Source organism: Aptenodytes forsteri, unplaced genomic scaffold, assembly GCF_000699145.1.
Source record: "Aptenodytes forsteri isolate BGI_AS27 unplaced genomic scaffold, ASM69914v1 Scaffold146, whole genome shotgun sequence".
Lineage (NCBI taxonomy): Eukaryota > Metazoa > Chordata > Aves > Sphenisciformes > Spheniscidae > Aptenodytes > Aptenodytes forsteri.
This window is the reverse complement of record NW_008795128.1, coordinates 6,617,222-6,629,767: the sequence shown is the minus strand read 5'-3', so window position 1 is coordinate 6,629,767 and position 12,546 is coordinate 6,617,222. Positions and strand designations below refer to the sequence as shown.

Here is a 12,546-nt window from a genome sequence, read left to right as displayed (position 1 = left end):
CGTAGTACTCCAGGTGGGGTCTCACCAGAGCAGAGTAGAGGGGCAGAATCACCTTCCTCGACCTGCTGGCCAAGCTTCCTTTGATGCAGCCCAGGAAATTATAAACATTTCTTTTTCCTTAACTGTCAATATTCAGTAGTGATAAATCTTGTATACTGTTAAATCCAGTTATATGGTATATTGAGTAGAAACTAAGGTAGACAATGTGGCTAGTGATTTGACATCTATAGACATACTCATTAATACTCATCAGTAAACACGAAGGTGTTTCATGTTGTCCATAACTATATGTAACACACAGAACTGGGCAAACTGATCTTTTTTTTGTGTGTGCCTGACCAGGAAATAAAAGGGACAAATAACTTAATTTTGAATTCAAACAGAGTTTTCTATCATTCAATTCAGAAAGGCAAGTGATCAATGACAACAGGAAAACAAGCGTTATTCTAGGACAGGAAAAATGCTTCCCGCTTATTTATTTTAGTTTCAGAGAACTTTAAAAGCAGTTTGTTTGTATCTTGATTTACAATGGAAACTGGCTTTTGCAGCTCCACCTAACTCAATTCCCCTTGCGTGTCTTCATTTACAAATACAGTTGTAATAATTTGGCTGATTTTATCCAAATATAATGGTGGAGAAATCTCATAAATAAATTTCATTACTAGTTTCATTGAAATTATGGACTCAGTAGAAGAGAGAAGTTCTGTCACTGAAAGAAAAAGCAAAACCCTGCCATTTTACAATGCCTGGCCAGGGCTAGCTGGCCAGCCAGGGAGTCCAGGGGTAGCTCTGGCCTGAAGACACCGTGCCAGATCTCTTGCCCATTGATGTCTTGTAGGCACAGGGCAGGAAGAGACAGTAGGGAGGTTAGTGAGCGGAAGGGCACAAATGCCCAGGGAAATAAGCCACAACAGTGGAGTTTTAAGGAATGACTTATTAAATTTCAAAATTGATGCAAATGAAATCTTCCTCTAAGGAATATTATGCTTTACAATTTTTGAGTCAAGGTTGATGTGAAATACAACTGCCAGCGTTGATCCGTGAGACAGCTTGTGCAAGTGCAGACAGATCAGAGCAGCGGGGGTGAAATCCTGCCCCACTAAACTCAGTGACCCATCTCCATCCCTCCAGGGGCTGGACATCACCGAGGTCATCCCTCCAGCGAGCAGGGTTACATGGCCACCTGTGCCTGGCAGGCGGGTGGATGGGTTTCCTCAGCAACGATGCTCACCGCTAGAGGGGGATGTGTTCCCATTCGAGTTGCTCAAAACAAGACTTCCTTCACGTTGGAAATGCCAACATTTGAAAATCAGGTTTTGTTTTAGGTTTAGAATGAGAAAATATCCTGTGAAATGGGAATCAATACACTCATTTTTGACCATTTGCACAGATTTTCTAAACTTGTAATTCTTTTAGTTTTAGAATATTCATTTAAATATTTTGTTTCATTTGTAAATACTGTACATTGTTTCTTCATCAATTAGTAATAATGGGTTATAATGCCACTGGTTAAGCTTACTAATTGAAGTAAGTTTTTTTACTTTTAAAAATAGTTAGAATATTCTCTCTTGTTCCTGTCACATTGCATCACCCTGTTTGAAAGGGAAGGGTGCTGTAGATTATCTTTGATCGAAGTATTAAGATTGATATGGGTGTGTTAATATGTAAAATATGTGCCTGTTTTTATCTTAGTAATTGTTCATGCCACCAAGACCTGGACATGCGCTTTGGGTTTGACTTATGTTCGGAGGAGATGGCTTTCCTGGGGAAAAGAAAGAGATATGTAGCAAGTGCCCTGAAAAATGTTTTTCACCTACAACAGGATCTGCAGGATTTTGAAGTACGTGTGTGTTGGGGGGGATAGATCTTGAATTTCTAGTGCCTTCATGTACTCTTCTAGACGAGTGGTCAGCAAAATGGGCCACACGTATCTGTTGTGCAGGTACCAGCTTGTCCATGTGTCTTAAGTACATTTGCTTCTGCTGCTAAGGTTTGTTATTGCAAGAAACACTAGTTGCAGTAATTGCATCCTTCATGACTGTCAATTTGGAATTTGTCAGATTTGAGGTGTGTTCATCCCTGCCATCCTATGCTATAACTGGCTTGGTTCAGAAATACTGTGTGCATATTAAATACATTACATAGCAAAGAATTCTTCCCTTGTTCAAAGTTCATCATTTTGTGAGAGTTTAGGACAAGCATCTCTGAGTGCCTCTTATAATATCTTCCCTTTCTTGCAGTTTTGAAATTCCTTAAAATAAATATAATTTATTTTAAAGTAACTTCGTGATACTGAAGAATAACAGCATTGATGAGGGTAGCTTAACAACACTGGCAGTGAACCGAGTGTATTTCTTCATGGGGTTGGCATGTGAATTTTCATATAGTAGTAGTAGATGTGTGAAATAAGAAAAAAGTGGCAAAGGAGTGGGAAATGTGGAGAAAATACATTGTTGCCTCCACAGAAGGGTTTCTTCTTGTTCATCTGTGCCCCTATTTGCCCTAGAGATGGGCAAGAACCCAGGTTTGGGTTAATCTCTGAACCTATGTTCATCCAAATGGAAGCAGCAGTAGCAGTCGTTGCTTGGTTTTGGAGCCTTTCCTTATGAAAAGGGACCCAGGCTCTGAGATCAGGACCTGGGCTGGGTGTGGTGGCCAGACCCTGTTGCAGTCCAGGATGCCATGTTGAACGCTGTCAGTGTGAATGTCCCATCCTTCTCTGCCCAACAGGTCCCCATTGTGGCTATCATCACAACAGGTGGAGGACTTAAGTCAATGACAGGACTATATGGCAGCCTCACGGGACTCAAGAAATTAAATCTCCTGGACTGTGTAACATACATCAGTGGGCTGTCGGGCACCACGTGGTAAGCCAGGTCATGCAGGAGGTTTGAACAGGCCTTTTGAGGGTGAGGCTGCTGCAGAGAGGAGCTTCTGAAAGCAGACAAGATCAGGAGATTTTCTTCAAACATCATAGAAACAAGCTCTTTCTCAGTAACAGGCTTGACCTGTTAATATTGACCTTAATATTAGCTTGACCTGATGCACCGATTTTTTATTAGCAATTCTTTGCTGTGCTATGCAACTCCACATTTGCAGCAGTTAAATATTTATATGACAATTACACTTGTCAAAATGGTTTCTAAGTAAGTAGTTACTGTGGATGTAACTGTGGATGTCCATAGCATCACGTCTCTTCCTCTCTCCACTGATGTCCCAGTTGTTGCTCCCAGTAACTTCTGAGACTGGCTCTGCTTTCTAACTGGTCATGCAGAGAAAGCTGCAGGACAGTGCACACTTACCCCTGCAACCTGTCGGTTTGGGAAAGGACTGAGTTCCCCTGGACAGCATTATTCCCTGCTCACAGGACCTACAACTGCCCAACATCTGATGGTCCCGTGTAGGGAAGGTTGGTAAAATAGAGGATGGCATTAAAACAAAGCAGAGTGATACCGTAAGATTAACACCAAGTGATACAAAGCCAAGAGACAGCAGCTGGTGTGAACTGATTTATGGTTCTAGAAAACAAGCAAAGAAAATTTATTATAATTGTCTGCCTAATGTGTGCTTCAGAAATGTACCTATGTTCACACCTGGCAATTTTATCCCTCAAGCTGCTGTCAGTTCTGTTTAGAAAAAAAGTCAAGAACATAAAAAAAATACCTTTTCCTTCAGGGCCATCTTTAAAACAGTCATAGAAACTCTGGAGTGTTCGTGCTGCTGGATGGAGCAGCAAAACCAGAGTATTTACGAGCAGAAGTGAATCCCTAAACGAAAACCTCTGTCCCCAAAGGCACAAAATTTCAGGTCTTTTTTTGCTCCTTTTGACTTTTGCTATCTGTATTGTCTTTCTCCAGGACTATGGCCAACTTATACAGAGATGCTTACTGGTCACAGAAGGACCTAGACTCGCATATTGGTGAAGCTCAGAAACAAGCAACCAAATGCAAGATGGGCTGTTTCTCTATGGATCGCATGAAGTACTACAACAAGCAGCTTTGTCAGCGGAAAGAAGAGGGATACAGGACATCATTTATAGATCTTTGGGGGCTCATGATTGAGTACTTACTAAATGATGGGGTATGATGTATATTCCATTTCTTAGAGAACCATGTATTTTTCTCTTAGTGAATGGAGAGGAAACTAGCCACCATTTCAGAGAACGTACCTCAAACCAGAGTGGAGTTCTCCATGACAACAAACTCCCAGATTTTTTAATTTCCTTTAATAGTCTGCCTAGGGAGAAATGCATCCTATATGTTAATAAATTAGATTGTGGATGCAGCCATTTGAACTCTGGCTGGTATTTAAATAGAAGTGGAGGCAATCTCGGGCAGTCTGCCTGAGATGCAGATTACGCATGCAAAAAGAGTTCAAGATGCAAAGCAGAGTAATCTCAACAGTGTGAAAACTATCTATCTGAAGCAAGCGTGAAACAGCTAGAGCGCTTGGTGATTTGCATCCACTGGAAGGTAACTTGATCTGCAGGTACACTGGAGGCAAGTGCATATTTTACTTTTGCTGAGAAGGACTGCTCAGACAGTAGCTGGTTTAAGTGATATTAATTTTTACAAGCAATAACAAATTTGCTTTTCTGTTATTGGAAGTGGTTTCTACCCCTACAGTACAGCAGTCCACTCCCTCTTCTCTCCAGCTGGACCACGGTTCAAGGATGTGTGCTTTGGCACTTGGGAAGTGGGAAGGGAAGAGTGGTTGAGGATTGAACAGCAGTGTCCTCCAGTAGGGGCAGAAATGCTGCGGTCATTCAGCCATTCATTTGGTTCTATTTATTTATTTTTATATAAGTACATATATAGTATTACATATACATAAACAGAAAATGAATACATACAGAGAGGAATACTACATATTAAACAAAGGTATAAGCTGAATAGCTACCTCTCTTTTAATCTCAGCTAGATGAGGTCCCCCTCGCAATCTAGCCAAGCATCTTTCCCTTTGAGCAGTGCTGACTATTGCTATGTAAACATTAACCTCTCCCTAATCTGTCAGAATTAGCTGCTCTTAAATGTGTCAGCAGTTCATGAGATTTTGTTTTTTACAAACCTCTTCAATGAGAATATGCTTTTCCAGAAAAGAAGCTGGGTGGGATGCAAATAATTTGCTGCCAAATTCCAGTTCCCTTGCAAGGCTGGACTGTGATACCTGTTGTGTACTAAGAAAGGAAACTCAATGCCGGCATGCTCGAGGGCTTCCTTCAGCCCCCGGAGAGCAAGGACTACTCACTATGCTTCTCATCCTAAGGGGCAGCTTGCCCCTTCTCCTACTTGCCAGGACAGTACTTTCTAGTATGTACAGACATGTACGCAGAAGTAGTTTTCCCTCTCCTCATTTTTTTGTGAACCTGTGCACAAAGTCAGGCTGGACCCTGGGAGACTGCTCTGTCACCGGCGGGTGGGTGCCTGCAGTGCTCTGTGCAATGGAGCTGCCATGACACGTTCTGCATGCTGGGGGCAGAGCCGCCCGGCTCCTCCAGCGCTGGAGCCATCGAATTCACCGTGCGTCATTTCGATCTCATCTCACATAACTGTTTTTCTTCAAAACCAGAAAGACCCCCACAAACTTTCGGAGCAGCAAGAAGCACTGTGTGACGGCCAGAACCCACTGCCCATCTATGTGTCAGTCAGCGTCCGGGACAACTACAGCACCAATGATTTCAAAGGTAAGGGTGATGTTTCAGATCCTGTGGGGCTAAAACTGGCAACTGAATTCCTGTGATTCACTCTTCTCTGCTTGGTAGCAATTGGAGAAAACAGTCCTGGTGTGTTAGTTGCTTTTTGGAGAAATACCCATCACCTCCATGCCTTACAATTTTAATACAAGAGCTTTTTGAGATCAGCATTTCACTGTCTAGACATACACAGTCGAAATAATCCTGCCAGAAAGGCCATTTTTGAAATATTATCTGATCCACCTAGAATAAGAAGTATTGGAATTGTCTGAGGATTAAATACTGCTTTTTGTCAATGCCCAGTTATAGTTTCAATATGAAGAAAGACCACATAGTTACGATAAAGTTTGGGAAAGCATCCAACCTACTCCCAGCTGAAACTTTTGCTTTGCTCATTGTTTTGGTTATTTTTTTCCATGAGGAGAAGCAGCTGGAGGAGGAGAAGAGGCGGAGAAGAAATTCAGATCAAATTTTTTATGGTTGGAGTGAAAAAATGAACCACTTCTGAATGAAAAGGAAATTATGGTCCGTGACCTTTCTGTGCCAATCTTTGCTCACACTGCAGTTATATCAGACAACTGCACTTCACTTGGAGAGGATATCCAAGAAAGTCAAGGACTGGTTCTGTCTTCCTTAGTACCACACATAAAGAGTATAATTGACCTCTTACAAAAAACTCATTTCTGAAGAGCTGAGTACCTGTCTTTGTACCAAATTATTCAAGGGAAGTTAAATTAACTGTATTGATAACAGTGGAAGTACTTTCACCCAGATGTGGCGTATGCAAAGGCAGAGCAAAACCTCGTGCACGCTGGAGAACCCTCGACTGGTGCGTGCACATGGGGTGTGTAAGAGCTGGAGCCTTGCCATGCTCCCGGTGTGCGCCTTGTGCCACCGGCAGCACCGTGATGAGCAGCGTAATTTCTCCTGCCTCCCCATTGCCACAGTGTCTGAGCTCAGCTGCCTAGCCCTGCAGGCGGTCATTTATAAGCAAGGCTTTGCAAGGCAAAGCTACGCAAGGCAGCGTAGCAAACAGAAGTCAGACCAATGTATGCCCTAGCTGCCCCTCTCTCCACACCCGGCTGAGAGCCCTCTAAGTGTCCCGTTGTGGCTGTATTGCAGAGTGGGTGGAGTTCACCCCCTACGAGGTGGGACTTCTGAAGTACGGCGCGTTCATTCGCACAGAGCATTTCGGAAGCGAGTTCTTCATGGGACGCTTGTTAAAAAAGCTCCCCGAATCCCGGATCTGCTACCTTCAAGGTGATGTATTGTGTTGTCCTGGCACAGAGGCACTTTGGAGGGGTACAACGGTGGTAATGAGAGAGTGGATATTTCTGGTCTAACATACTGAACACTGCTATGATATTGCCTGCTGGGAAATGGGGCTGTGTAGTAGTTTTTCCAATAGAATACAGTAAAAAATCCCACATCTCTTTTCAGTTTCTTGTCACTGTCTTAGTATGCACAAACTTTTTAACATTGTGTCTTACAGATGGAATAGCTAAAGCTCCTTAATTCTTTCATTGTAAGGAATAGTTCCCGCTTCTTTGGTTATTCTTCCAATTCCTCTCTGAACGCACTCCAACTTACAAAAATTTTGAGACAGCAGGAAACCTGCAGCTGTGCTTCAACTGCAAGGTTTAACTTCAACTCCATGTAGAGAATCCCATCTACTAAAGATGCAGGCTGCCCAGGACAAAAAATGAGACCAAAAGCGAAGGGTCTCTGAATTCCTCTGGTCAGTCCCTGACTTGTATTGATGGATTGTGTGTAGAAGTAACAATATCCCTTTACCAAGGAGTCAGAATCACTGGCAGGTGAACACAGAGCAGTGTGAGTTCGGTTTCAGTCATCTCTTCTTACACTTGTGCTGCTTAGAAGCTCCTTGGTCTCAGTAAACTTGCTGTAATATTAAATAGTCCGTAATCCCAAGGAGTATCTTTAAAATACTACGTCTTGGGCTGGCCCTTTTTACCTGGTCCACTACTGAGAAATTCATTTTCCACATACTGTGTATGCTGTACTGGTTTCTGTGCCCCACTGAAAATTAAGAAGTCCAATTGTGGTAGACTAATTAGAACACATACTTAAATTTACAACGGCAGATGAAATGGTGGCATTGTGTTTCGTCAACAAAGCCACCAGTGCCCCTGTGGGGAGGCAGAAAGGGGCGATCTTGGATGCAGAAAAGAGTGCACAGTGGAGCAGGAGCCCACTGGGTCTGTGAGCCTTTACATGCTGCAGTGTGAGATCTTCTCTTACAAACCAAATGGCTGAAGAACCAATTCATTGTGCTGGGAAAAAATTCAGGGTGCGTGAAAGCTGACCAGAGCATGTGTAGAAAAAGAGAAGCTGGAGTAAGGAAGACAGGGATGGAAGGGATGTTTTTGTGATGTCTGCGTTATCTAAGCTCTTATTTCACTTCTCGAGCAAGTGTTTTTTCCTCCTTTACCTGTCTCCCATTCTTCTCTCTCTTTACTGTGCAGCAGAGCCATGCGGTACATTAGGCACAGAACTAACGGCAGCATGACCTGAACCAATGCCATAGAAAATTTAAAGCAATTTAACAGCCCAAAAGTTTAGAAATATTTGAATTAAGCTGATTCAAAAATTAATCCAGGAGGTCAAAATAGAAGGAAAAAGGCAGTTTCTTGTTAGAATGTGTCCTTGTGTTCCCTAATTCCTTTTACAGGTATGTGGAGCAGTATATTTTCTGTGAACCTATTACAAATATGGGGACTGTCCCACAGTTCAGAGGACTTCTGGAAGAGATGGACACAAGACAGAATAGAAGAAGTTGGTGAGAAATTATTAAGCCTTTCATTTATGGTCACTTAGTCTTCTGGATGCCTTTTGGCATCATCCTGTCAACTATGTTGAAGCCAGCATCATAGGATCCTCCTAAGAGATAGTGACTTCTCCTCCCACCATAAAGACTAAGAGGAAGAGGGTAATCAGGGAAATGCTGCTGTAATTACTCGACTTAATAAAACTCTACTGATTAAAAGGCTCTGTCCTTAAAAGGAAGTTTTAGAGGGGTCACACATTTCTCAGGAAGTGTTTTGGCATTGCCCGTTCTCACTCAGCCATACAGAACCAGGAACCAGTGGCAGAGAATGAAGTTATTTTTACTGCCTGTGCAGAGAATACACCTGAATATCCATTGGTTAATCAATGTTTCTTGGGGTTTTATTTTATTACTCAATACAGTAATTACTGTATTGGATTCATCCTGGCACAAAGATAAATGATGCCCAGAGGGTATTTTCTGAAGCAATACAGAAACCATGGTTTTATTACTAAATCATTTAATATGATAGTAACTGTAATTACAGACATCCTGAAAACAAAGAAATACATCTGTGCAATCACGGAAACCACCCAGTCTCTCCTGCTGCACCGTCAGCCACTTGGTCCGGCAAAGCAGGTTGTGATGTCAAGAAACCACACCTTGTGCCGTTTCTACTGTTCACCCACATATGCTGCCACGTAGTCACCCTGAAAACTACCTATAGTTTCTAAATATGAATGTATGCCCCGGGTTTTCCTGGGATGCTCTCATTCTACTGATTAAGCATATGCTCATGTAGCCATGGGTGAGTATCAGGTCGAAGCCGTCACTGTTGCAATAGACTCCATGGTGCCCATCTGACTGAGTGGGAGCATATGCTTCAGCCCCGTTTTCTCCGTGCTTGCCTGTTTCGTGATATCTTCCTGTAAGGATATGTAACTTTCTTTCTGACAGGACATTCTCTGAATTGCTTAGTTCCCTTAAGGTGTCCCTTTTCCAGGACTAAAGACTGCTTCTGATGAACTGTCTTCATGCCAAAGCTTAAGACCATCAGCAGAGCTTTGTAGCTCCTAGCAGCCATTCCTCTCCTTCAGAATAGTTTTTGTGGGTTTAGCGAATCATCCCAGAACAACCCTGAGGTCTCCTACACACCAGGACAACCAGAAATGAACATCATTTAACAAACAGTTCATGAATTTTTCTCCCCTCCTCTAGACGAAGACCCGGTGCTGCCTACAAGACCCCATGAGCTGAGGACTCGCATGTACACTCCTCCTGGCCCCCTGTCCAGCGCCCTTCGGGGAGCATTGACTGACCGCTTCTCTGTCGCCCAGCACCACAATTTCCTGAAGGGCTACCAGCTGCATAACAACTACCTGGAGAATGAGCACTTCTGTCGATGGAAAGGTAATGGGGACTAATATTTAACAGACATCATTTTCAGGTGGTTTTGGGGTGGGGAATTTAGGAAAGAACCCTGTCCGTCTTGGCAGGGGAAAAAAAATCTCCTGAAAGAACATTTCTTTTCTGAATGGAGAGAATAGACTAAGACTTCAGTGTTGCCAGGTATTTAAGACTGTTTTTAAATATAAACATGTGTTTATGTGCTTTAGCTGAGATCTCTGTGGTCCAGACTGAGAGGGTAGGCTTGCAGTTGACAGAACCGAATTTAAAGTAGCGAAGAGCAGAATGAACATGGGAGAAAGCTTAATTTGGCAAGACTGTGCCTCTAACTTCAGATGCAACTGGAATATCCCAGAAAATATGACCTACAAGAGAAAGCTGGAAAGGAATGGGGCTCTGTAGTCCAAAGAAGAGGGGACTGGGGGGGAGGCATAAATCCAAATGTGAAAAGAGACGGGAATATTTTGTTCTCCAAATCAATGATGGATAAAAGATGAAACAATGATTGAAAAGAAGCAAGGCAGATTTAGGTTAAGTATTAGAAGTAGCTTACTGGCACTAATGAGTATAACAAGTTACTGGAATATATTGCCTGGAATCTCAACCTAGACAATTTTTCAAAACAGGAACTTAGGTGGCATTTTGCAGTCCCTCGCACGCCTATTTGACAATCCAGTAGTGTGGCAATTAAATCAAACCAGGCCTCTGGGACTGTCTGTTCCACCTTGCATTTCTTTTTCCAGTCAAAATACCTACAGATCATTTCTTATTCCAAGAAATATTTTCGTTTTAGACACTGTGTTAGACTCACGTCCCAACCAGCTGATGCAAAATCCCGATCACCTGGGCATGATAGACGCTGGATTTTTCATCAATACCAGCAGTCCACCACTTTTAAGGCCACAGAGGGAAGTGGATGTCATCATATATTTAAGTTATACTACTGGATCACATACATCGGTGAGGAGGATCTTGTTACCATGTGTTGTCTCTCCTTTTGCTTGTAAATGTCTAGCCTGTAGCACCTAGAACGGCTAGTTATTTCAGCTGTTCAGTTTCTAACTACTGCATTCCCCTACATTTTTCACTGTAGTGATTAATATTGTTCCTATTTCTTCTGGCCACTCCTGGAATCTCTCTTGCTGGTTTCTGAACATGTTGAATTATTTAAGAGGACATCAGCACGGTCTCTTCCAGAACGATAGGAAGAGCCTCTTCTGCTTTATGCTGAATCAAGCAGGTTTCCAGACCCTGCACAGGAATATGCATAAAGATGAGGAATCGATTTCTCCTGACTTAAGTTAGGATATAAAAGGGGTTAAGGGGATAGTCAGAGGCAGATCATTTCTGGGCTGACAAATAAGATGCTACTAGGAAAATTCAATGACAAGCATCTTCCTGCAGAAACTCCAGTTTCATGGAGGTAAAGTTAATTAGCTGTCTATAAGGCCTTGCAGATAAGAAGTTTGGGTCTTTATATCTCAGAAACTGAGGTTAGTTAGAAACTAGCCGTTAAGCATCTTGGCCTGCTTAAGTGGAATTATTTTTTGTGAATGAGAACAGCTGTGCTACTGTTAATAAGCCATATGATGCATGAGATGTACATGTAATGAAGTCTCATTTCAACCTCATACATTGCCTAGATTAATTTTATGAAGAAAGGCTGCTGCAATTTTAAGCACTTTAGTAGAAACTGTTTCCTATTTGATAGTGTCCACTATTAGATGGTGCAGAGTAAATAACACAGTACATAGTAGGACATGATATTGTATTAAACATTTCAGGGAAAAGGTACAGTATAGCCTAGTACTTCAGACTTTCTCAGTAAAATATCAATCTCAGTTAACACTGTGCCGTAATGCCTGCACAGGCAGAGACATAATTGCACATTCAAACTTAACTTTCTTATCTTCTGGCTTCCAAGCACGTAATAAGATACCGTAAACATTTTCTTGCTGTGGTTTTCTTTTCTAAATTCCATACAATATATTAAACACAGGCTCTTTCATTTACTAAAACTACATGCTTTACCCTAAACTTCTGCAAATTGCTTCCATTTTTTAAAAAGCAGTGTCCTAGATGAATTCTCTAACTCTGAAGTTGTGTTTACAGCTTGTGATTAGCATTGTGGTTACTGTATGCGGTAATTATGTGTAACCCTTGATAAGAAGGAACTCACCCTATGGATCTGGGTCACTAAACCTTAATACTAGATAACAATTTGGGGGCTTTAAGGCAACCAAGTTGAATTCCAGTGCTGACCATTTCTGTAATACTCCAGTCTCTAGATAAGGCGTACAAATACTACTCAGAGCAGAAAATCCCATTCCCCAAAATTTCTTTGACTGATGAAGATAAGAAAAACCTGAAGGAGTGCTACCTCTTCCAAGATTCAGATTTGCCAGGATGTCCGATCGTGATTTTTCTTCCCCTTGTGAATGATACCTTCCGAGAGTACAAAGCACCTGGTAAGTTACAAGTAGTGGCAAAGCATTAAACAAAAGACACCACTACCTGCTTCCCTGACTCAGACAGAGCCTTCTTCTCTGCTGCTGGCTATCTTTGCTGGCTGGGTTCATGGGGGAGCACTTTAGCTAATTAAACTTGTTTTCCCCATCCCTGCCAAAGCTACTGTGTTCATTCATGTCATCCTTGTGGC

At 42.2% G+C, this 12,546-nt stretch overlaps 1 protein-coding gene across 1 annotated transcript in view; it reads left to right on the top strand.

Moving 5' to 3' along the window:
• The window catches only part of LOC103897564 (cytosolic phospholipase A2 epsilon-like), a 36,509-nt gene that overhangs the window by 22,783 nt on the left and 1,180 nt on the right, over positions 1-12,546 (top strand). The window contains exons 12-20 of the mRNA XM_009277615.2: positions 1,693-1,840; positions 2,731-2,867; positions 3,858-4,080; positions 5,569-5,683; positions 6,815-6,952; positions 8,385-8,492; positions 9,699-9,890; positions 10,681-10,847; positions 12,169-12,355. Of these exons, the coding sequence (XP_009275890.2) occupies positions 1,693-1,840; positions 2,731-2,867; positions 3,858-4,080; positions 5,569-5,683; positions 6,815-6,952; positions 8,385-8,492; positions 9,699-9,890; positions 10,681-10,847; positions 12,169-12,355 (1,415 nt within the window). The remainder of the gene's footprint in view (positions 1-1,692; positions 1,841-2,730; positions 2,868-3,857; positions 4,081-5,568; positions 5,684-6,814; positions 6,953-8,384; positions 8,493-9,698; positions 9,891-10,680; positions 10,848-12,168; positions 12,356-12,546) is intronic.